The sequence below is a fragment of the Salvelinus namaycush genome, chromosome 10 (genome assembly GCF_016432855.1).
Source record: "Salvelinus namaycush isolate Seneca chromosome 10, SaNama_1.0, whole genome shotgun sequence".
NCBI classification, from domain to species: Eukaryota; Metazoa; Chordata; class Actinopteri; order Salmoniformes; family Salmonidae; genus Salvelinus; species Salvelinus namaycush.
Genome location: NC_052316.1, coordinates 38,217,429 through 38,241,800, shown reverse-complemented (window position 1 = coordinate 38,241,800; position 24,372 = coordinate 38,217,429). Strand labels below are relative to the sequence as shown.

General features: G+C 41.3%; 1 protein-coding gene across 2 annotated transcripts; it reads right to left on the bottom strand.

Annotated features, from left to right (window-relative positions):
* Nucleotides 1–1,860: 1,860 nt before the first annotated feature.
* LOC120055009 (beta-1,4-galactosyltransferase 6-like) lies at nt 1,861–23,560 on the bottom strand. Of its 2 annotated transcripts, none has more exons than XM_039002838.1 (9): nt 22,994–23,560; nt 17,022–17,138; nt 16,557–16,670; nt 15,003–15,127; nt 14,655–14,771; nt 14,266–14,453; nt 13,371–13,493; nt 13,165–13,266; nt 1,861–6,451 (listed from the first exon to the last, which is right to left on the bottom strand). In XM_039002838.1, exons 1-9 carry the CDS (start codon nt 23,106–23,108, stop codon nt 6,304–6,306), a joined length of 1,149 nt encoding a protein of 382 aa, XP_038858766.1. In that variant the 5' UTR covers nt 23,109–23,560; the 3' UTR covers nt 1,861–6,303. The 2 variants fall into 2 exon arrangements, with proteins under 2 accessions (XP_038858766.1, XP_038858767.1); XM_039002839.1 differs by having other exon boundaries at nt 17,022–17,112; nt 22,994–23,106.
* Nucleotides 23,561–24,372: the final 812 nt, after the last annotated feature.

The following is a 24,372-nucleotide window of genomic DNA, read 5'->3' as shown; positions in this document are numbered from 1 at the left end:
TCATTTGAGTCAATTGGAGGTGTACCTGTGGATGTATTTCAAGGCCTACCTTCAAACTCAGTGCCTCTTTGCTTGACATCATGGGAAAATCAAAAGAAATCAGCCAAGACCTGAGGAAAAAAAATTGTAGACCTCCACAAGTCTGGTTCATCCTTGGGAGCAATTTCCAAACGCCTGAAGGTACCACGTTCATCTGTACAAACAATAGTACGCAAGTATAAACACCATGGGACCACGCAGCCGTCATACCACTCAGGAAGGAGACACGTTCTGTCTCCTAGAGATGAACATACTTTGGTTTCGAAAAGTTCAAATCAATCCCAGAACAACAGCAAAGGACCTTGTGAAGATGCTGGAGGAAACAGATACAAAAGTATTTATATCCACAGTAAAACAAGTCCTATATCGATATAACCTGAAAGGCCGCTCAGCAAGGAAGAAGCCACTGCTCCAAAACCGCCATAAAAATGCCAGACTACGGTTTGCAACTGCACATGAGGACAAAGATTGTACATTTTTTGGAGAAATGTCCTCTGGTCTGATGAAACAAAAATAGAACTGTTTGGCCATAATGACCATTGTTATGTTTGGAGGAAAAAGGGGGAGCCTTGCAAGCTGAAGAACACCATCCCAAACGTGAAGCACAGGGGTGGCAGCATCATGTTGTGGGGGTGCTTTGCTGCAGGAGGGACTGGTGTACTTCACAAAATAGATGGCATCATGAGGGAGGAAAATTATATGGATATACTGAAGCAGCAGCTCAAGACATCAGTCAGGAAGTTAAAGCTTGGTTGCAAATGGGTCTTCCAAATGGACAATGACCCCAGCATACTTACAAAGTTGTGGCAAAATGGCTTAAGGACAACAAAGTCAAGGTATTGGAGTGGCCATCACAAAGCCCTGACCTCAATCCCATAGAACATTTGTGGGCAGAACTGAAAAAGCGTGTGCGAGCAAGGAGGCCTACAAACCTGACTCAGTTACACCAGCTCTGTCAGGAGGAATGGGCAAAAAATTCACCCAACTTATTGTGGGAAGCTTGTGGAAGGCTAACCGAAACATTTGACCCGTTAAACAATTTAAAGGCAATGCTACCAAATACTAATTGAGTGTATGTAAACTTCTGACCCACTGGGAATGTGATGAAAGAAATAAAACCTGAAATAAATAATTCTCTCTACTATTATTCTGACATTTCACACTCTTAAAATAAAGTGGTGATCCTAACTGACCTAAAACAGGGAATTTTTTACTAGGATTAAATGTCAGGAATTGTGAAAAACTGAGTTTAAATGTATTTGGCTAAACTTCTGTCTTCAACTGTATGTATTGTCTTACACACAGTTATTTCTCTATGTATGACATCTCTTTCTGTTTTGGCCTTTTGACAACCTAATGATAATGCTGAGTTCATAACCAAGTGAGAAGATGGTATTTAGTACATACAAACTGGATAAAAATATAAAATCCTTTATTTTATATCACCCCCTCCAACTGGTAATTACTACTGGGAAACTCGTCTATCATCTGAGCTCCGACTTCTCCCACATGCTGACCTTGACATCACCTACTAAGGAAGTGCAGTTAAACGCAACAAAACATTTATAGAAAGCTTTCTATTAACATGGCTTTTTAAACACTAATTTGTTTAAAGTATGATCGTCATACTTTTAGTTAATGGATTACGCAGCTTGTTGGCCATTCAGCGTTTCTCAACGAGTTCAAAACACACGAATGCATCCAACTGGTAATTACCACATTCCCACTTGGTTTTAAACACAGCATAAGAACCAGCGGTCGAAGATGCAGAAAAAGAACACATTCCAAAAAATCTGTAAGACTTCAGAGGTGTTTCCCAGAACCTGTCAATTAAGTTGTTTATTCATCTTTTGTTGACAAAAAGAAAAACAACTTTACAAAGTCTAACAGTTCAACTCTAGTACTCTTTTACTGGCTGTTATACCAAAGATTGTGGAAGATTGACAAGATGGCTAACCGGTCGGCTTCACCATGTAAAAAGTTGTCTGATGTCTGGGGGGAATTATAGCACATGACTAGAGGCAAAGAAATTGCAGAACAAGACAGAACTGCGAGAAGGTGTGTGGCGCATGAGTAGGCGCTACAACGAATTAAGGTCTTTATTTATATTTTCACAAATGTATCCTCCGAACAATCTAAAAATTACAAACCCACAAAGTCGAAATGAATATGCCTGACCTCAAATGAGAATTTATGATTTGTAGACCAGATGACACGAATCCGACAGACTGCAATTTAAAAAAGTCACTACTTCCTCTGCGTCATCCTGCACTTCCTGGCGGACGGTAGTAACGCGAGAGTCTGCCCTCTGGCTCCAGTTATGACTCTTTGTTCAAACAGAACAGAGCATATTGAGGAGACTGGAGAGCTGAGGATTGTACATGGTCTAAGCAGCCAGACCTCTGAACAGCAGAAAAATTGATTACAGACAATCATTGATACACACCTACTCAGCCCATTGTCATGGAAATGTATTGTGCGTCTTAATCAGAGCTCCAGACTGAATAAAAAATAAAAAAGTGCACTCTAACTTCAGTTCAAAAACAATCCAAACTTTTACTGTATCTTTCAAGCAAGAATGCAAAGTGAAAACCGAGAAAAAAAAGAAAAGGCACAAATATGAATACTGCAAAAATGTAATTGTCCACATTACTAATTGTGTAGTGGTGAATATAGTCATTTGAAAAAAAAAAAAAAAAAAAATACAGAGGAAGTAGGAAGGGTGAGGGGGGGTCCTTGCCCTCCTCACAGGTAGGCTGGGGGTGTAAACCAAACCACTTGTGACCGGGTGTAGCCAGCACACTGCTCGGCAGCTCCCTAACCTACCCTTCCCTCCCCCCACTCCCCTCAGAGGCAATAACAATAAATATGTACAACAGAGGGTGTACACAGCCAGAATACTGATCCTAGACCAGCTCCAGTGATGGATGCTTTCCATAATTAATCTCTTCAAACTGTTCCCTGAACAGAGTGAGAGACACAATATAACAGGATTAGATAAAAAGAAGCGGATCCTTTGTAGCAAGTAAGATGACGGGATCCAGAGAAAGAAGCCACTGACTCAGTGTCTCTGCTACAGTAACTCATAATGCCCTCAAGAGGGACGACAGCTAGGCTGCTCACATCTTCTGCAACGTATAAAAACAACGAGAGCATTTATCCACCTATGCAAAAATCTGTTACGGAGCATAAGGCATAGCACAAGAGAAGCCCCCAACACTGACCTATACCCCGAATACCCAGAGCCATATACAGAGATATACGTTGTATACAGTATTTCCTAGATATATGGCTCTTAATACCTCAACCCTGATCCCTATGATCAACACTAGTCTGTCAGGTTTCTCTCAACACTGACGAGTTACTGAGACACCATAGAGGATCTCATGGGAGTAGAATGAAAAGGAAGGAAAGACGAGTAGAGATAAGTGCAGAAGAGAGGTAGGTAGAATGATGACGATGGGTATCAGAAGTGGAACTTTGGCACAGTTGACCACCTCCAAAAGAATGTCATTACTACCATGTCTTTTTATATTCTGTCTCGCCTCATCTGATTGATCAGAAATACACCATTGAGGTCTTATGTGACCGTTGTAGCCACGTCGGAGCCAAACCAAACACAGACTTTAGCCTGGTGCTTTGTTAACCACTTTAGCTTATGAGCAAAAATGACTGTTCCTCCCCAGCACTACAAGAGTGACAGGACAGAGTCCCAAATGACACCCTACTCCCTGTATAGTTTACTTCTTTTTACCAGGACGCATAGGAGTCCAGTCAAAAGTAGTGCACTATAGGACACAGGGTGCCATTTCCAACAAACCCCATGTTTGGAGCAGGACAGGAGTATCCCAGTTTGATTCACACTCTCGTTCTCCTGCATTCTTGCAGTACTGTGATGGAGAAAACCTGGGTTGTTTGGATAGAGCAGTTCTACTTGAGAAGTACATTTGACAAATGAACAAATCACTAGAAAAACACAGCTAAAAGTAAATCTATGCATAAATATGAAGTGTATGAGAAACAACTATGTACAAGAAAAAAACGCTAACAGGTAAAAAATAAAATACCTCCTACATTTTTCCTTGCTAATCTTAGTAGTGCTAAAAATGTAAGGATTTCAAGTCTTTATGGCCCAAGTTGCAGTCTGTGCCATTCAAGAACAGGGCTAGCTGTTAGCATTAGCTGCTGTTCTCTCATTCTGGCCCCTCTCAATGCCTTGCAAGCTTATTAGGAACACACCACAGTTCAGACCAATAATGTATACAAACCCTGGATTGCTAATGCTATTGGCCAGTAAGAGGCTTTGAAGCCACCGGTCAGCAATATTGGCACTCCACAGAAGAAGCAGTCCTCCATAGGAATGAATGAAATTCTACAATATTTCAATTAAAATGGTTCAAGGACAAAATTACAAGTATTTTTTGTTGTAATGGGGACAGTAGCATTAGAACTTTCAATAAAGTATACTTTAAGGAAAACAAATTATTTGTATGTTTACTCTATTACACACTTAATGCATACTTTTAAATTGTGAGCTAAACATAAATGCCTTTCTACAGCTTAAAAAAATAAGTTTTGCGATGTAGGGGAAGTGCCAAGATGGAGGGGTGGTGGCTTCAAAACAGCGCCTGTCATCTAGTGTATATATATAAATAATTGGTTCAGACACACACACACACACTGCCCAATCTGCAAGCTCACATTCATTAAAAGACACCTAACATATGCTCAAACACATGGTCCAGTTACCTAATACATGAGCCACACACACACACGCACGTTTGAAACATAATCCTGTACCAAACACACTGTCCGCACTGTATAAACTCCTCCATAATAACAGACTACAAATACCAGAGGAAAAATGACATCCAGCTTTAGAATCTTAAGTCTTAAGCTCTGCTCCAGGTTGTTGCGGGTAGCTTGCTGTTGAAGACTCAGCAAGCCTGACATAACACCTTGGACCAGAGCTACTATAGTCCTCTGACCCGTCTTTCTGTACAGGAGCACACTCCATAATGTCAGTTAGTCTTTTCACGCAGTGCACTGAGGGAATAAAAAGACACAAAAGGCTAAACTGGAACAAAATATAAACATCTCAAAATGATATAAATTACAATTAAAGGAAAAAAACATCTTGTAATAAAATAAATTAAGGCATGCAAAAGAATGTCAGCCTAAGAGATTGATATATTTTTTCTTTTTTAAGCCATCTATTGTTAGAACATCTTCCCATTTAAATGGAAGAACCAGGTAAGTCCTCAGGAAGGTAGCTGCCAAAACAAAATTCAAATCCACTGGAATAATAACTAACAGGCTCTGAGCGTTTAAAAGGCTGAATATTTACATACGTGTTCTATGCTCGAGCTTTAAGAGTCAAGTATTTACATACGTGCTCTGTGCATCATGCGTGTCAGCAGTGCAGCAAAGGAACAGTAAAACACTCATGTGACAGAGAAACAGGATAGTGCTTTAAAACGTCCGTAAAAAAAAGAGGAAAAAATGAAGGAAAAAAACATTTGACCATATTAGAAAATGTACATCACAAAAAAGTCACCTTCACTTAGCGCCTGTCCTCTTTATGGAATATGTTTTTTTTTGTTTTTTTTAAACGAACGGTGTAAAAATGATATAAAGTGAAGACACAAAATGTCTGTTGGCTTGTAAGGTGATGGTACTGAGACGTTAAAAGTGAAAACTGTGCTGAGCTGTGAGATAAAGGCAAAGTCCCAAATGGCACCTTTTTCCCTATATAGTGCACTACTTTTGACCAGAGCACTAAGGACCCTGGACAATATATAGGGAATAGGGTGTGGTTTGGGAGGCAACCAGAGAGCCATGGTTCTGAGGCTGAGCCTGACACGTTAAGGCTTTGCAGTAAACATCTGATGTGAAAACAACACTGCCTCTCCCTCCTCATACTGAATCATGACATGTTGATGTTAAGTAGCTTAATAGCTAAAGCCAGCATGGACACATTGACATGCAGAGACAGAGACAGAGACACACACACACACACACACACACACACACACACACACACACACCCCATCTCAACATCCACAATCCTCACAGAACACACACACAATTGTTCGATTAAACAGACCCTATGTCCCTTCCGGACATTTTCTTCAGAGTAAGGTTTCTTGGCAGCGTTACCCGGTGTGCCTCCCACCACACCCCCAGCCCCCCTCTGCCCTGCTTTGGGGTCCCAGTTGGAGTGTGAGGGGGTGTGACGAGGTCAGGGACAGTGGGGGTCAGAGTTCAGTAGTCTGTAATGGGGGCCAGGTCAGGGTGGAGGTCCACGGTGATGTTCTTGTACAGGGAGCTCAGGGAGATCTCAGGGGTGTAGTTGAGGTTGTTCAGTCCATCCAGGTGCTGCCTCTCTTTGGAATACCTCAGTAACTTGTACCTGGAGAGAGAGGACCGGGAGGGGGAGGATTAGCTAGCAGTTAACATCCATACTGACAGTCACAAAATGGCACCCTATTCCCTAGATATAAATACATATTACCTAGATATAAATACATATTCCCTACATATAAATACATATTCCCTACATATAAATACATATTCCCTAGATATAAATACACATTCCCTAGGGGCCCTGAACAAAAGTAGTTCACTACGTCAGGAATAGGGATCCATTTCAGGTGCAGACAGGGAAAGAGAGGAGAGGAGGTGAAGCTAGCCGTTACAGTATGATTTATACCTGGAGTCAAAGGAGAGGATTGGCCTAGTTCGTGTAGTGGCAAAATGAGAGAAGGTAATATACTTGTGACTGGTGATTTGCAGGCCCTGAGGTCCAGCGTGATGACTCCATCACGATTTATGACATTGTGTTTGGATGGCTGACCATTTCTGGGCTGTCACAGGGGTCAAACACACCTTATCTGTGGTATTCATGGAGAAGAGATGTTCTCACAGATCCCTGGGAGCACGGACACATTGGTGTGAAGACTGATGAAAACTTGAGGAAATTAATGTTAGTGTGAATTAAATTGTAAATGTTTGGACTGTTTAATTAAAGAGCTACGAATTTTGATACGTTTTATTGTACTGTAAGTGGTATAGTTTTTTTTTTTCTTCGGACAGCGTACAGTTCAAAGAGGGAGCAACACAGGGGTGCGCTCCTATCATTTCAATTGAGTTGATTAGAATCTGGGTGTGTTTTCCTGTCTTTTGTTTTAAAAAATGTTAATTCAAGTTTCTGCTTGAATTTGGTTTAAAAGGACAGTACATTTTTCATACTTTGAGAAGTTGCTAGCAAGCTCCTGTGTGTATTACACACAGTTTACTCTTAGAGATTATTCTGAACTGAAAACATGGGTAACCACGTTACAGTGCCTTCAGAAAGTATTCATAACCCGACATATTCCACATTGTGTTACAGCCTGAATTCAAAATGGATTAAATATATGTTGTTTCATCCTCACCCATCACCCCATAATGACAAAGTGAAAACCTGTTTTCAGACATATTTGCAAATTGATTGAAAATGAAACACAAATCTAAATCACATAAGTATTCATACCCTAGTCAATACTTAGTAGAAGCACCTTTGGCAGCGATTACAGCTGTGAGTTTCTGGGTAAGTCTCTAAGAGCTTTCCACACCTGTATTGTACAACATCTGCCCATTATTATTTTCAAAATTCTTCAAGGTCTGCCAAATTGGTTGTTAATAATTGCTAGACAGGTCTTGCCATAGATTTTCAAGCAGTTTTAAGTCAAAACTGTAACTTGGCCACTCAGGAACATTCACTGTCTTCTTGGTAAGCAATTCCAGTGTAGATTTGGCCTTGTTTTTAGGTTATTATCCTGCTGAAATGTGAAGTCATCTTCCAGTGTCTGTTGGAAAGCAGACTGAACCAGGTTTTCCTCTAGGATTTTGCCTGTGCTTAGCTACATTCCGTTTCTTTTTTATACTGAAAAAACAGGCATACACATAACATGATGCAGCGACCGCTAGGTTTGAAAATAATGGTGAGTGATACTCAGTAATATGTTATATTGGATTTGCCCCAAACATACAACTTTGTATTCCGGACAAAAAGGGAATTGCTTTGCTACATTTTTTGCAGTATTACTTTTTATTTAATTAGGCAAGTCAGTTAAGAACAAATTCTTATTTACAATGACAGCCTACCAAAAGGTCTCCTGCGGGGTTGGGAGCTGGGATAAAAAAAATATATAGGACAAGACACATCACGACAAGAGAGACAACACTACATAAAGAGAGACCTAAGACAACAACATAGCACGGCAGCAACACAGCATGGTAGCAATACAACATGTTAGCAGCACAAAACAGGGTACAAACACAAAGGGCAAGAAGGTTGAGACAATATATCACTTTAGAGCCTTGTTGAAAACAGGATGCATGCTTGGAATATTTTTGTTCTGTACAAGTTTCTTTCTTTACACTGTCAAATCAGGTTAGTATTGTGGAGTAACTACAATGTTGTTGATCCATCCTCAGTTCTCCCATCACAGCCATTCAATTCTCTGTTTTAAAGTCACCACTGGCCTCATGGTGAAATCCCTTAGCGGTTTCCTTCCTCTCTGGCAACAGAGTTAGGCTTTTTCATTTTTAACCATCTACCAAAAGGAGCCCTTTGGAAAAACTCTCTGGTCTCTGTGTTTGAAATTCACTGCTAGACTGAGGGACCTTACATATAATTGTATGTGTGGGGTACAGAGATAAGATGGTCATTCAAAATTCATCTTAAACATTATTATTGTACACAGAGTCCATCCAACTTGTTAAGCACATTTTTACTCCTGAAGTTATTTCAGCTTGCCATAACAAAACATTTCAGATTTTAATTTATGTGTAAAAATATCTAAAAACATAATTCCACTTTGACATAGGGGAATTGTGTGTAGGCCAGTGAGAAAAAAAATCTCAATTTAATCAATTTTAAATTCAGGCTGTAACAAAATGCGTAAAAAGTCAAGGGGTTTGAATACTTTGAGGGCACTAAGTCTTAGCCTATTGGTGATGGTAATTTACTCTGAGTAGTCTAATGTATCATGTATTTCATGTACACTAATTGTTTGAGTGTTAATTATGACTAATACATTCTATTAGTTGAATTGAGTAAATGCATTCCTTGGTTATGGAGTAATTATTTGATTGACTATACGCTTATAAATGTAGTAGGTCTATTGGTAGTTATCTACACCAGTGGTTCCCAACCTTTTTCATTTACTGTACCACCAACTGAATTTTGCTCTGCTCGGAGTATCCCGAAGTTCCCCCTCATGTGCATTTTACCAGTAGGCCTATGGTCTCATGAGTCTTCTCAAGTACCCCGCATGAATAGGACAAGTACCCCCAGGAGTCCTAGTACCCCTGGTTGGGAACCACTGATTTACACTATACATGCTTGGATACCACCTTGACGTCTCTGATCTGCTTGCCTCAAATTAATGCTAGAACATTGGTCGCCAGGATTAGCTATTTGTATCTAGTCTCGTAATAATTGTATAACGGGCAAGTTAAACATGTTCATTATAGTTATACTGAGAGGTGATGTAAGGCTCGCTACCTTGACTAGATTCCTTCAGAGACACACAGCCAGTTGCATTTATTCACATAATATTGGAGTCAGATTGATGAATGTAGTATATTATTATATTCAACATTGTTGAATAATTTCCACAAATTAGCATTAGCACTTAGTATTGACACCAAATCAATTACACACCACAGGGATCCTTAGCTAGCATAATGACACCAGGGGGATCCTTAGCTAGCATAAAGACACCAGGGGGATTCTTAGCTAGCATTAGCATAATGACACCAGGGGAATCCTTAGTTATCATTAATGCTAATGAAATTAGGCGGAACCTTAGTTATCTTAGCATTTGATTTGACTTATTAGGATCCCCATTAGCCGACGCCAATGGCGACAGCTAATCTTAGTGTGGTACGACAAGTAACAAAAAAAGACAGACAAAATACTTTATATACATTTAAAAACATTAACATGTAGTGTGTGCGCATCTATCAGTTACACATACAGTGGATTCGGAAAGTATTCAGACCCCTTGACTTTTTCCACATTGTAACACAAGACTTATTTTTAAATGGATTAAAAACATTTCTCTCATCAATCTACACACAATACCCGATAATGACAAAGCGAAAACAGGTTTTTAGAAATGTATTAAAAATAAAAACAGAAATACCTTATTTAAGAAAGGCATGGGTGTTTATGGTTAGGTACAGTCGTGCAACGATTGTTTTTTTCCGCAAATGCGCTTTTGTTAAATCATCCCCCTGCGTTGCATCGATTATATGCAACGCAGGACACGCTAGATAAACTAGTAATATCATCAACCATGTGTAGTTAACTAGTGATTATGATTGTTGTCCGTGTTGCCCAGCAACAGCCCCAAAACATCACTGCTCTAGAGGAGATCTGCATGGAGGAATGGGCCAAAATACCAGCAAGTGTGTGAAAACCTTGTGACGACTTACAGAAAACGTTTGACCTCTGTCATTGCCAACAAAGGGTATATAACAAAGTATTGAGATAAACTTTTGTTATTGACCAAATACTTATTTTCCACCATAATTTGCAAATAAATTCATTAAAAATCCTACAATGTGATTTTCTGGATTTTTTTCCCTCATTTTGTCTGTCATAGTTGAAGTGTACCTATGATGAAAATTACAGGCCTCTCTCATCTTTTTAAGTGGGAGAACTTGCACAATTGGTGGCTGACAATACTTTTTTGCCCCACTGTACATTAACTACAACTTAAAACCTCTTACCTTGGAATATTGACGTCTCATGTTAAAAAGGAACCACCAGTTTTCATATGTTCTCATGTTCTGAGCAAGGAACTTAAACGTTCGCTTTCTTACATGGCACATATTGCACTTTTACTTTCTTCTCCAACACTTTGTTTTTGCATTATTTAAACCAAATTGAACATGTTTCATTATTTATTTGAGGCTAAATAGATTTTTATTGATGTATTATTATTATATTAAGTTAAAATAAGTGTTCATTCAGTATTGTTGTAATTGTCCTTATTAAAAATAAATACAACATTTTAAAAAGCGTCCGATTAATCGGTATCAGCTTTTTTTGGTACTCCAATAAATCGGCATCGGCGTTGAAAAATCATAATCGGTCAACCTCTAATTCAGACCCTTTGCTATGAGACTCGAAATTTAGCTCACGTGCATCTGGTTTCCATTAATCATCCTTGAGATATTTCTAAAACTTGATTGGAGTCCACCTGTGGTAAATTCAATTGATTGGACATGATTTGGAAACTGAGCAACCCTCTTGGTCAGGGAGGTGATCAAGAACCCAATAGTCACTGACAGAGCTCCTCTGTAGAGATGGGATAACCTTCCAAAAGAACAACCATCTACGTAGCACTCCACCAATCAGGCCTTTACGGTAGAGCGACCAGACGGAAGCCACTCCTCAGTAAAAGGCACATGACAGCCCGCTTGGAGTTTGCCAAAAAGGCACATAAAGGACACTCAAACCATGAGAAACGAGATTCTCTGGTCTGATGAAACCAAGATTGAACTCTTTGGCCTGAATGCTAAGTGTAACATCTTGAAAAAAACCTGCCACCATCCCTACGGTGAAACATGGTAGTGGAGACAAGTCAGGATCGAGGGAAAGATGAACGGAGCAAAGTACAGAGATCCTTGATGAAAACCTGCTCCAGAGCGCTCAGGACCTGACTGGTGCGAAGGTTCACCTTCAACAGGACAATGACCCTAAGCACACAGCCAAGACAACGCACGAGTGGCTTCGGGACAAGTCTCTGAATGTTCTTGAGTTACTCAGCCAGAGTCCAGACTTGATCCCAATCAAACATCTCTGGAGAGACCTGAAAATAGCTGTACAGTGACACTCCCCATCCAACCTGACAGTGCATGAGAGGAACTTCAGAGAACAAAATGGTAGAAACTCCCCAAATACAGGTGTGCCAAGCTTTAAGTGTCATAACCAAGAAGACTTGAGGTTGTGATCGCTGCCAAAGGTGCTTTAACAAAGTACTGAGTAAAAGGTCTGAATACTTATATAAATGTGATACATTTAATCAATTTTAGAATAAGGCTGAAACATAACAAAATATGGAAAAAGTCAAGGGGTCTGAATAATTTGAATGCACTGTACACACAAGCATAACGACACCAGGAGGATTCTTAGTGTAAGCTGATTCATTAGCATTAAAGCTATCTGGAGCAGCTTGTGCTATAGTTGCTGGAGGAAAACACTAACCCCAAAAGAGAAACTCTCCCCCCTCCTCTGAACCCCAGGAACAGGGAGTATCTTCTGTATGTGCAACAGATAATGGGGATCCAAATAAACTAAAAACGCTGTACCTCCCTCCATCCCTCTCTGTATTTGAACCCTCTACATGCTAAGGGGTTGCCTTCATAACCCTCAGTCCTCTAGGACAGAGTTACTCTGGGGGCTGTATGAGGATCAGTCCTCTAGGACAGAGTTACTCTGGGGGCTGTATGAGGATCAGTACTCTAGGACAGAGTTACTCTGGGGGCTGTATGAGGATGAGAACTGGTTTACTTGAGTAAAGAGACATGACTCAACAGGGCAAAAGGAACTAGGCCAATGAACGGGAGGTTAAATAACTCAAAGCTGGCAGAGCAAACACCTACACAAACCCTGGAAGGAAAGCAACCCCTATTCTATTGATCATATCTCTCTGTGTACACCAAGGCTTGCAGGACTACAGAATTGTGATAGTCAGAACATCTGAAATATGTTGCACAGTTGAATGTTCCATGAGTACAATAACATTAAAGTTATTGTTAAGATGAATAGAAGCAATTTAAAAAAGGGAACACCAATCAAATTAGATTTAAATGCAGCGACATCCCTGCCTGCAGAGGGCGCTGGACAACCTGCTCAATGGGGAGTAATAGATGAGGAAACAGCTGCATTCAAGTAGCGAGTAACAATGAACCCAATAAGGAGACAGGTAACCTTTACCAGAGCAAAGGTGTATTGAAAGAGCAAAGCTAATTTGACGTTTAAGGTAATGTTAGGTAAACATTCTTTGACATGGTGACGCCACCGGCGATGCACTGCTAATGCGTGTGTGTGCGCGCGTTACTGACCTGCCGAGGAACTGCACTTCTCCTCGGTGGTGGTGTGGGATGGACTTGTATTTACCCATCTCTCCCTCCGGCCTCGTGACGTTCAGACCAGCATAGTGCACTCTGGGGGAGAGAGGGGGACAGATAAAGTCTTTCACTAAGTTACCCAATTAGATTATACATGTCTGTCTCTCTCAAACACACAGCCAACTGACAAACTCACTGACCTGTTCCAGAGGTCATCGTCCTCTCCTCCCCAGCCCCAGAATGCATTGGGAAAGCCGTTGATCTTGCGGAACTGCTCCACTGTAAGTCCACTCACGCCCCCGAAGAACTCACTGTAGGGTAGTCTGTGCAAAACACACACAGACACTGTTACACATCTGTAACACATCAACACGGACGGGGCTCTGCCTGGGGAGAGAGTGAATGGTAAACAAAACAACAAAGGAAAAGGTGAGAAACCTTACCAAGCAACAAAGAACAAGTCTGGCTGTGTTACAACACACAATTATGTTTTCAGACTACGTACAATACAGCCATCAAATTTAGAAGAGACGCACACATAACCAGAGTGGAAAATCTGTTCATAAATGAAGCCTTACTTCAGGACCTTGTAAGAGCCAATGACAACATGATTTAGCCTTCAAGCCTGTGTTTTACAGTCTGTTTAAATGAAGCGGTTTATTCCCAAACTATTCTCACATTGAACTCAAAACTCAGAGAAAATCATGATAACATTAATTAATTCCTTTTGTTGTAGAAATAAAAGTCTGTAAAGAAAGAAAAGGTACATGTAAAATATTGAACAATAATGACCATAAATAATCAACATAAAGAGACTCTTCAGTACATGTCTCCCATACCATGCAGGAAGTGAAACTATAGTCTGGTTATGGGAGAGCGTCAACTCTCCAGGTCTCATCTTCAGTCACTAAACAAGATCAGAGGTCCTATTTTCCCCTTGAGTGAGGAGGCGGTCTAATGAAGTGCTTTTCTAAGTGTTTCTTGGAAGATGTGACTGGGGCATTGACTTGTTGACACGCCAAGTTCATAACTAGTCAGGTCATGACAAGGTGACTTGTGACTTGCTGTGTGCCCTGGGCGTGTTCAGTGACTTACAGGTACATGTACTTGTCCAGTTTGGCTGCGAAGTGGCGAGGCATCTGACCACAGCCGTAGTAGTTACGGTCGTTCTCTGGGATGTGGTCAACATCGTGGAACACCAGACAGTCCCAGTCCAGATCCTTCATGGCCTCCAGGAAACCCACATTAAACAACATGGCTCTGTTGAAGGGCTGCGTCCCAGACTGTAGGAGAGAGAGGGAAAGATGGAGGAGAGGGGGAGAGAAAGACACATTAAATAACATGGCTCTGTCTACATCATAGATTCTATATTTCTCACCAGTGGGTGGCAGAGTTGACAAAACAAAGAGACCAAATAGGATGACAGAATAAATGTGGGCAGTAACAACAGATCTTGTTTACAGACAAACAGAAAACGGTGTTACCTGCTCGATGACGTAGTATGCGAACTGCAGTCTCTGTCTCTGCAGTATGGGGGTGAGGTGTTGGAAAAGGATGGGAAGGTGCTCGTGGCGGTTACGGAACGGGATCAAGATGGCTACCTACACAAGGAGCGGGGACAGTCAGACATACCCACAGCATGTATAAGCTCATGTGTTTTGAATTCATAAGAAGCATAAGATATGCTTCTAATAGAATAAAATAAAGACAGGTATATAGAAATATGACTACAGTTAAATTTCTTTATCGATAACAGAGATAAGAAAAGTAGTAAAATAACTGACATGTCCACAGTCCTACATGTCCACAGTCCTACATGTCCACAGTCCTACCTTCCAGCGTGGTTTGCAGTCCTTGGGTTTCCAGTGGCCACCAAACTGAACATCCAGATACTTAGAGAACTTCAGATCTATCTCCGCCATAGGAATCTCAGTCATATTCACATCTATAGGACCCTCTGAGAATACACAACACAGACCTGTTTAACAAACATAAACATGACTACTATACACAGCTATGGGGAAGGACACCCTACAAAGGCACAACACTTAACACAGGTTTGTAAACCATGTGGGTAGAAGACACACATATCACGCATTGACATGAACACAGTGGTAGGACTAAAGCTGGAATAGACCCAGCCCTGTCACCGCAAACCAAATGTGATTAAAGTCAAATTGAACTAAAAAAAGATTTAAGGCCAAAAAGCTAGACTGACAGAGGGGAGTGTGTGGGTGTGTGTACAAAACATTACGATATTGAGTTGCACCCCTTTTTGCCCTCAGAACAGCCTCGATTCATCGGGGCATGGACTCTACAAGGTGTCAAAAGCATTTCACAGGGATGCTGGCCCAAGTTAACTCCAATGCTTCCCACAGTGTCAATTTGTCTGGATGTCCTTTGGGTGGTGGACCATTCTTGATTTTTAATTTAACTAGGCAAGTCAGTTAAGAAAAAAATTATTTAAATTATTTACAATGGCGGCCTACCAAAAGGCCTCATGCAGGGACAGGGGCTTGGGATTAAAAAACAATATAAATATAGGACAAAACACACAGCAAAACAAGAGAGACAACACTACATAAAGAGGGACCTAACACAACATATCAAGGCAGCAACACATGACAAAACAGCATGGTAACAACAACATGGTAGCAGCATAAAACATGGCAAACATTATTGAGCACAGACAACAGCACAAAGGGTAAGAAGGTAGAGACAACACATCAGGCAAAGCAGCCACAATCGATACACACAGGAAACTGTTAAGTGTGAAAAACACAGCAGTGTTGCAGTTCTTGACACAAACCGGTGCACCTGGCACCTACTACTATACCCCTGGCACCTACTACTATACCCCGTTCAAAGGCACTTAAAATATTTTGTCTTGCCCATTCACCCTCTAAATGGCACACATACACGATCCATGTCAATTGTCTCAAGGCTTAAAAATTATTTAACCGTCTCCTCCCCTTCATCTACACTGATTGAAGTGGTTTTAACAAGTGACATTAATAAGGGATCATAGCTTTCACCTGATCAGTCTGTCATGGAAAGAGCAGGTGTTCTTAATGTTTGGTACACAAAGTGTATGTGTGCCATAGAACAGTCCTCCCATTTGTCTTCTGACTTCACAGACAGCACAGAGGGGATTATGGGTAATGCAAAATATTTAACTTTTGCCAAAGCATCCATCTAGATCTAACCAGCGTGATAACAGCCTAGAGAGGGAGAGGCAGTGTGACAAAGATGAGAGAGGCGGCACAAAGATACACCAAAGAGTAGCTTATCTCATGAGAGTTGTTACATAATATCATCACCTGATCTCAGTAAGATTCTCTTAGTTGGCAAATTGATGTTTGAAGGTTAGTGTTCTGGTTACTTACTCATAGAAGGTAAGCGTTCTGGGCAGGGGAGGTTCTGGGCGTATGTGAAGTTCTCAGGAAGGTATGTGGTTGGTTGAACCATATATTCACTGGAGTTACTGCCATCTGGGTAATCTACAGAAACAAAACAATGACATGTAAATAAATGTTTTTCTTTGGACTTTTCCCATCTTCCCCCTTTTTGGTAGCTAAGAGAGGGATCATGCTGATTAATAGGTAGTGTGGGGGGGAGGGGGGGGTTAGACAGCAGTTCAACCAACATGAGACAAAGTGCAGGCAAAAATCACAAGAACAGAAGGAAAATAGCAATTCTCACTCCCTTTAGATTGTGAGCGAGGGCCATTCTTGGGATTTCTGGCTGCCCACCGTCCCATGTTGGTTAAAGCACTGTCAAGCCTACTACCCTCCTAATACAGGAGGTTGGCCAGACGGGTCGGTGGGACGGGGGTCTCCAATCGAACTCACCTGTGCCGTTGAGGGTACTGTTCTTATTGGTGTAGAGTCTGATCATCTGGCCAATGGTCCTCACGTTATCCCTCAACATGATACCCTGGGCCTGCACCATGAAGAAGTAGGTGTTGGCTGAGAGAGGGGGATGGAGAGAGGGGGAGATGGTGGAGAGAGAGATGGAGGTAGGAGGTAAGAAGCCGGAGCGGGGCAGAGAGGTAACAAGAGGGAGACGGGGAGAGAAGGGGAATACAGGTGCAGGGACAGAGCGAGAGATAGGATGGAGGATGACGAGGTGGAATATAGATGCAGGGAGGAAGAGAGAGATAGGATGCAAGAGAGATGAGGACGACAAGGTGCAGGTGGAATACAGGTGCAGGGACAGAGCGAGAGAGAGATGAGGACGACGAGGTGAAATACAGGTGCAGGGGGGAAGAGAGAGAGAGGATGGAAGAGAGATGAGGACGACAAGGTGCAGGTGGAATACAGGTGCAGGGACAGAGCGAGAGAGAGATGAGGACGACGAGGTGAAATACAGGTGCAGGGAGGAAGAGAGAGAGGATGGAAGAGAGATGGAGGACAACGAGGTGGAGGGGGAATACAGGTACAGGGAGGAATAGAGAGAGGGACAGAAAGAGGAAGAGTGAAATCAGAAGTGTTTTGAGTGGTTCAATTACACCCCCCTCACATACCAGTCTAGTGACTCCTAAGTGCAGTGACAGTAAATTAGCGGACTCACGTCATCAGCGTTAAAGCTTTCTCTCCCTCAGCCTCTTGGCCATAAAGGAACAACCTTCGCTGTCACCGGCACAATGCCACGGTTTAATTCCCAGCAGCAGCTAGCGATGAGACGCACTGGACCGACGGGCAAGATAAGAGGCACGATAAGAGGAAATTCCCCATCTCAGTGCGTCCTAAATAGCACCATATAGTGTGCACTACACACTATGGTCCCCAGTCAAAAGTAGTGTGATATATAGAGAATTGGGTGCCATTTGGGACTCAGTCTCACGGTCGACTACAGACTGACAGCAGGGCCCTGAATCATTTACCACTATTCACTACTTCAGCAAAACAGCCAGGGTGCACAGACCCACCTCATCAGCTAAGGTTAAAGACACACGACTTGTCAGTTCACACACTCAAGCATTTCATCAATTACAAACACGGTCACATCATCAATTACACACACAAATTGCATCGCCACAAACTCACACCACACTCTCCCAGCCCTGCATTTAAGCACACCTTCTGCATGCCTTGCTTTATCACCCATTACAGAGGACCTTAAGTTGATCCTGTGTGGCAGTTCAGTTCATTCATCTTTATAAGGATGCAAGCCTGCCACGGCAAACAATGACAGTGTTGTTGATGGATTCCAGAAGTATGACTCCCTCTCGGTCTGCAGTGTGTGCGTGAGCGTGCGTACCCTGTGTATGCGTACAGTGTGCAAGCATTAATGTGTGTATACGCGAGTGTATCCACTTCGGTAAAAAGGAGAATTATCACCTCTGAGCAGAGTCTTATCAGAAGCAGCCAGACTTTCTTCGACCAGGGGGGGGGCGAGAGGACAGGTCAAACACTACGAGCCCATTACAATGAAACGCCAACTAATACATTCACAGATGCCTTTTCAGGCTAAGTAACAAGACTTCAAACAGGACTGCAGCTCTGACTAGCCTATAGTATAGCCCAACAGCATAAAGCAAATCAACCTTGTTACTGTTATTAGAGACGGTCTAAGACTGACTCAGGTTTAACAAGTGTATTAAAACATCAATCATTCCATCATTAGATTAGACACCATCAACCCATTTCATGGTGCAGGTTGGCCCATAGATATAGAACACTACATTGACCTACCCATAGAGATATGCCTATCTCAGAGTCTGAACCACAAACATTTGCATATCAGGGTCAGTGATGTGCCATCACAACTAGGGCATTATCACACTTTTTAAGCAATGTAAAAGCACAGATGAGGGTGTGTGTGTGTAACATGCTCTTTGTGCTGCTGACCGTAGCTAACTGTGGAATACGAACTATGACCAATTGACTATATAATCCAGACCCGTTACATAATCAAAAACTGTCCCAATCATTGGAGACACACGGCAGAAAAACAAACGGAAACATCCAATATTAAAGAACGGAGGCCAACATCCTGGGGTCGCCTCCTCACTATTGACGTTGAGACTGGTGTTTTGCAGGTACTATTAAATTAAGCTGCCAGTTGAGAACTTGTGAGGCATCTAGTTTGAGAAACAATGTACTTGTCCTCTTGCTCAGTTATGCACCAGGTCCTCCCACTATCTATTCTGGTTAGGGCCAGTTTGCGCTGTTCTGTGAAGGAAGTAGTACACAGCGTTGTACGAGATCTTCAGTTTCTTGGCAAAATCTCGTATGGAATAGCCTTCATTTCTCATAACAAGAATAGACTGACGAGTTTCAGAAGAAAGTGATTTGTTTCTGGCAATTTTGAGCCTGTAATCAAACCCACAAAAGCTGATACTCAACTAGTCTAAAGGCCAGATTTATTGATTCTTTAAATCAGGACAACAGTTTTCAGCTGTGCTAACATAATTGCAAAAGTGTTTTCTAATGATCAATTAGCCTTTCAAAATGATAAACTTGGATTAGCTAACACAAAGTGCCATTGGAACACAGGAGTGATGGTTGCTGATAATGGGCCTCTGTAAGCCTATGTAGATATTCCATTAAAAATCAGCCGTTTCCAGCTACAATAGTCATTTACAACGTTAACACTGTATTTCTGATCAATTTGATGTTATTTAAAAAATTGACAAAATTTGCTTTTCTTTGAAAAACCAGGACATTTATATGTGACCCCAAACTTTTGAACGGTATTGTACGTTTGAAATTAGGTTTTGTCCCCATCCAGACAGTTGTGTTGCTGTGCTCATCTGGGAGAGCTAACAACTTTGGTGACAAGTACCACATCAGCCAGTCACTCCAGGATTTTTTGTTATATTTGCAAGGGGGAAATAGCTGATTTTGCTGCAGCAATTCTGACATTTTGCATGGCAAGATGCGATGTATTTTTTTGCAAAAATGCACTGACGAGGCAAGAAGTTTGTTGACATGGCTTGATTTAGCCATATTATGCAGTGATTGGTTGACATTCCGAGCCCCCTTTTTGTACTGCGGTGATGGGTCCATTTTATGTGATAATATTGCAATGATTTGCCTCTTCTATGCAGAAATAGTGCAGTGATTGGTCCAACTTGCAAGCCCTCATAATATGCAGGGAATTGTTCATTTCGCTAAACACTTTGCGATCACATAATCCTGTAGGGACTGAACAGCACAACACCACCAATGCCTAGACAGGTCACCCCAGCCCAGCCACACAGAACTAGTCAGTGGACCACACCCATGACATTTAGGCCTAAAAACAATGTCCCCTCTCTATTTCTGTGCAGTTTCAAAATCAAACATTTTAACCAGAAGGCCCCTAACATATGGTATACAAAGTCAGGTGAATCTCTTTTTTTGCCATCCAAACTAAACACATTGATCCATCTATTCTTTTATCTCTAAGTGCTGACTTTACCAGCTCCTCAGTAGAAACCATCCATGCATGGCCAGGCCTTAAAACTGCTTTGTCTGAGAGAGTCTTTGAAGAGAAAAAGGGTTAGGTTTCAGCTAATGTGACAAACGCTATAGTAGCCAGAGTTGCCCAAATGGCAAATGTAGGCAGGACAGAGTCAGTGGGAAGTTCCTGAGATATACAAATTCAAAAAGGCACTCGCACATCTGAGCAATCTTATTTGCAGGTGCATGGCAACAATTGAACAAGATGAAGGAAAAAGGAAACCGCATACTGCTCTTGATAGTATCACCAATATTTAATAAGCTTACGTATCGGCCACACGACCTTCGTCAGAGCTTTTGACGAAGGCCGTGTGGCCGATACGTAAGCTTATTAAATATCGGTGATACTATCAAGAGCAGTGTGCGGTTTCCTTTTTCCTTCATCAAGTTCCTGAGATATCAAACAGAGCATTACTCTGTGCAGTCTTGCCAACTCCTATGGTCATTGTCATTGCTAAACATTTATGTAGTGTTTCCAGATTTCTATGAAATATGACCTATTTGACTTACAATATGAGGGAAATAGTTTTCCTACCAAAAAAAGGTAATTAAGTATGTTAAAAAGCACATGTTCTGTGTTGGACTGGTGTGGGTGTACCCCAACAACAGAATGATGTGGACATATACCAGTCATCAAAAATATTATGCAACTAGACCGCTGAATGGCCAGATCATCTTCCTCAGGATCATGACTTTCTCTGAGGAAATAGCAAGCTTATTTTTTTTCTTTAAATAGTCTGAGGTACAAGTTTGAGGTGGGGTTTTTAAGTGTTTTTTTCTCCCTCCAATATATGCTTTGGCCACAAATATGAATATAGTATGAGTGAACAACATTATTTGGGTATGAGTTAACAGGATATTAACTTTTAAGTGAGATTTTAACTGAACAGTTACTTTAACAGCATGGACAAGTCTGGGACCAGGTTAGTGTCTCCTGGTTGTCTGTTGTCCTTGTCAAAACAGTGCTGCAGAACAGTAGTTATATCAGCACTATGTCCATAATGTCATCCTTATGGCTTAGCAGTAGCCATAACACTGTACCATTCCTAGTTACAGTGTGTGACTATGGACATCAAAGAAACAAACGGCTCCAAAATAACTTTCAAGACAAGTGTTAGCCTACTTGGAAACAGCTGGTCTATTGCCATCTTAGTAAGCATTGGCTGACTGATGGTATAGACCCCGTGTGGCTCAGTTGGTAGAGCATGGCGCTTGCAACGCCAGGGTTGTGGGTTCAATTCCCACGGGGGGACCAGGGTTCAATTCCCACGGGGGGACCAGGATGAATATGTATGAACTTTCCAATTTGTAAGTCGCTCTGGATAAGAGCGTCTGCTAAATGACTTAAATGTAGACATGGGTCCTATTCTAGGTTACCTTGCTCACTCTCTGTTCATGTGAAATAAATATAGACCTATCATTTTAGATGTACCCTAGCTACTAAACCAGCTAGCTAGCAGGATTGGTCATGTGGACCTACTTGCAGGCTCTGTCAATGATTTGTAAATGTGGACAACCCCATATTCCCATCACGGCATGGCCCAACAGCATGACAGATGTTTATAAGAGCTTGTTGCCAATGGGTAGCTAACAGACCCAGTCAATCATCAGTTAAATGTTCCTTTATGAAATACCTGAAATAAAATGAATTAGTTAGGATAACTAGCTAGCTTATTACATTGTTAGACGGCTTGTTGCAGAGCAAGCAGACAAGTTGCAAAATCGGGAGCGCATGATAGCTCTCAGTCAATGTTGCTACAGTAACCAGTTAGCTACATTGTGCTGCTAGCTAACTAACGGTAGTTGGCCAGGTAGCTAGCAGCAACATAGCTCTCAAAAACCCTACTCCGTATGTAGCTAGGATTTTCAACAGTTACATTCGCCCATATTTGGTTCCATGTCAAAATCCCGACGCTGTTTGACATTTAGAAAAGTGAATAATCTTCGCTTTCAAACCGATTTTCGAAACATACGTTGATATGCCCCTTATGTTTCACATCAGCAAAAAATACATTTTTTTATTTAAAAAAATATACAATTAGCTAGCTACTGTAGCAGTTTTGCACAGATCCGTGGTAGTATTGTAGCAACATATAACGCAATCATCCACATGACTAGCTAGTTAACTTCGATCAACAAGGTACCGGTTCACTAACTAATCCTAATAGTTTGTAAACTGATCGCTAGCTTGTCCGATTGGCCACACAGTCACGATGAATTAACTCTGATTTGAGTAACGTTAGCTAGCTAGCAACAAGCTAATTAGTAACGTTAGCCAGCTAGTTGTCAGGAAAGCATCCCTGGTGATGCCAAGGTTGGGTAGTTAGCGATAAGATAACATTAGTTGGTCGTGTTTAGCTAGCTAATGAACTCACCTATTCCAGGAGCAACATATATGAAGTAGAGACACGTCGTAGACATGGAGAAGAAAAAAATTAAGGCCAAAAAGGAGCGGTTCGATACCCGCAGCAGCCGCCCCCAATTCACCATATTTGTTTCTGATTTACCGCTAATCCCATAAAATATACTGTTTGAATAAAAAAATACTTAAATTGACATGCTAAAAGTAGATCATATAGTCATGCAAAATCAATGCAACGACATAACCCGCAACATTTGAGTCGGGGATGCAGCGAAAAGGGTAATACTGGGATAGCTAGCCAAGCTGCCCAATCTTGGTTTCCCGTCAAGAAATTTCCAGATCGAAAAAAATAAGCCTGCATCAGGAACTGCAAAGCTTCAAAGAACACTGTCCATCGGGCATAGTGAAACCGTTAGCTACTGATATGGGTAGACAAATAACTAATACTGGCACATTTCTTAGGAATACTCGTTATACTGGTCCATGTTTAGATATGTATTTCTCGCCCGGCGTTGAAGGTTTAAAAAAAGACCATCGGGTGGAAGCTGGTCTGCACCGCTGCCTCCTCCCACCACACACAAGTAAGTCTCAACTATGTTTACAAAACACTCACACTTGGCAAACGACTTCACCAAATCAGCAGGGATATCTGACGATGCTGATTGCATGGAAGCCCATTCCCGCCACGATTTTTGTAAACGTAGATAGTATGTCGACATACTATCTAAACATTTCGAGATACTAAATCGACAATTTTAGATAGTAGAGCATACTTAAAGGATATTTTTCTTAATTTTTAAGATTGTGTGATTTCAGAGGTGGCACAACAGGTCCAAGATGTGGGGTGTTCACAATTGTCTGACGACACCACCATTTTTTTGAAAGATCATAATGAAGTCAGGAAAGCTATTGAGTGTATTAATGTCTTCTCACATGTATCAGGTTTATCTCTGAATATTAGGACATGTGAATTATTTGCGTTGAAAAGATGTGACTTAAACTCAGTATGTAATATCCCTGTAAAAGATGTGAACACATATCTTGGTATTAAAGTTAGCAAAGATCAGAAAGAAAGGGCCAACTTAAGTCTCTCCTATTGTAGAGAAAATTGGAAAGAGATTTAACTCCTGGTTATTAAGAGATCTTTCTTTATCTGGACGTGTACTTTTATCAAAATCTGAAGGTCTGTCCAGATTAGTTTATACCTCCCTTGCCTTGGATGTTCCTCTGTCAGTAACTAAAATGGTTGATACTGAATTATTTAACTTCATATGGAGGAATAAACTTTATTTTTAAGCGGTAATATGTAGTACCCAAAGTGAGGGAGGGTTGAATGCTCTGGATTTTAAAACCTCTAATATAATATTTAAGATTAAATGGATACAAAACTAT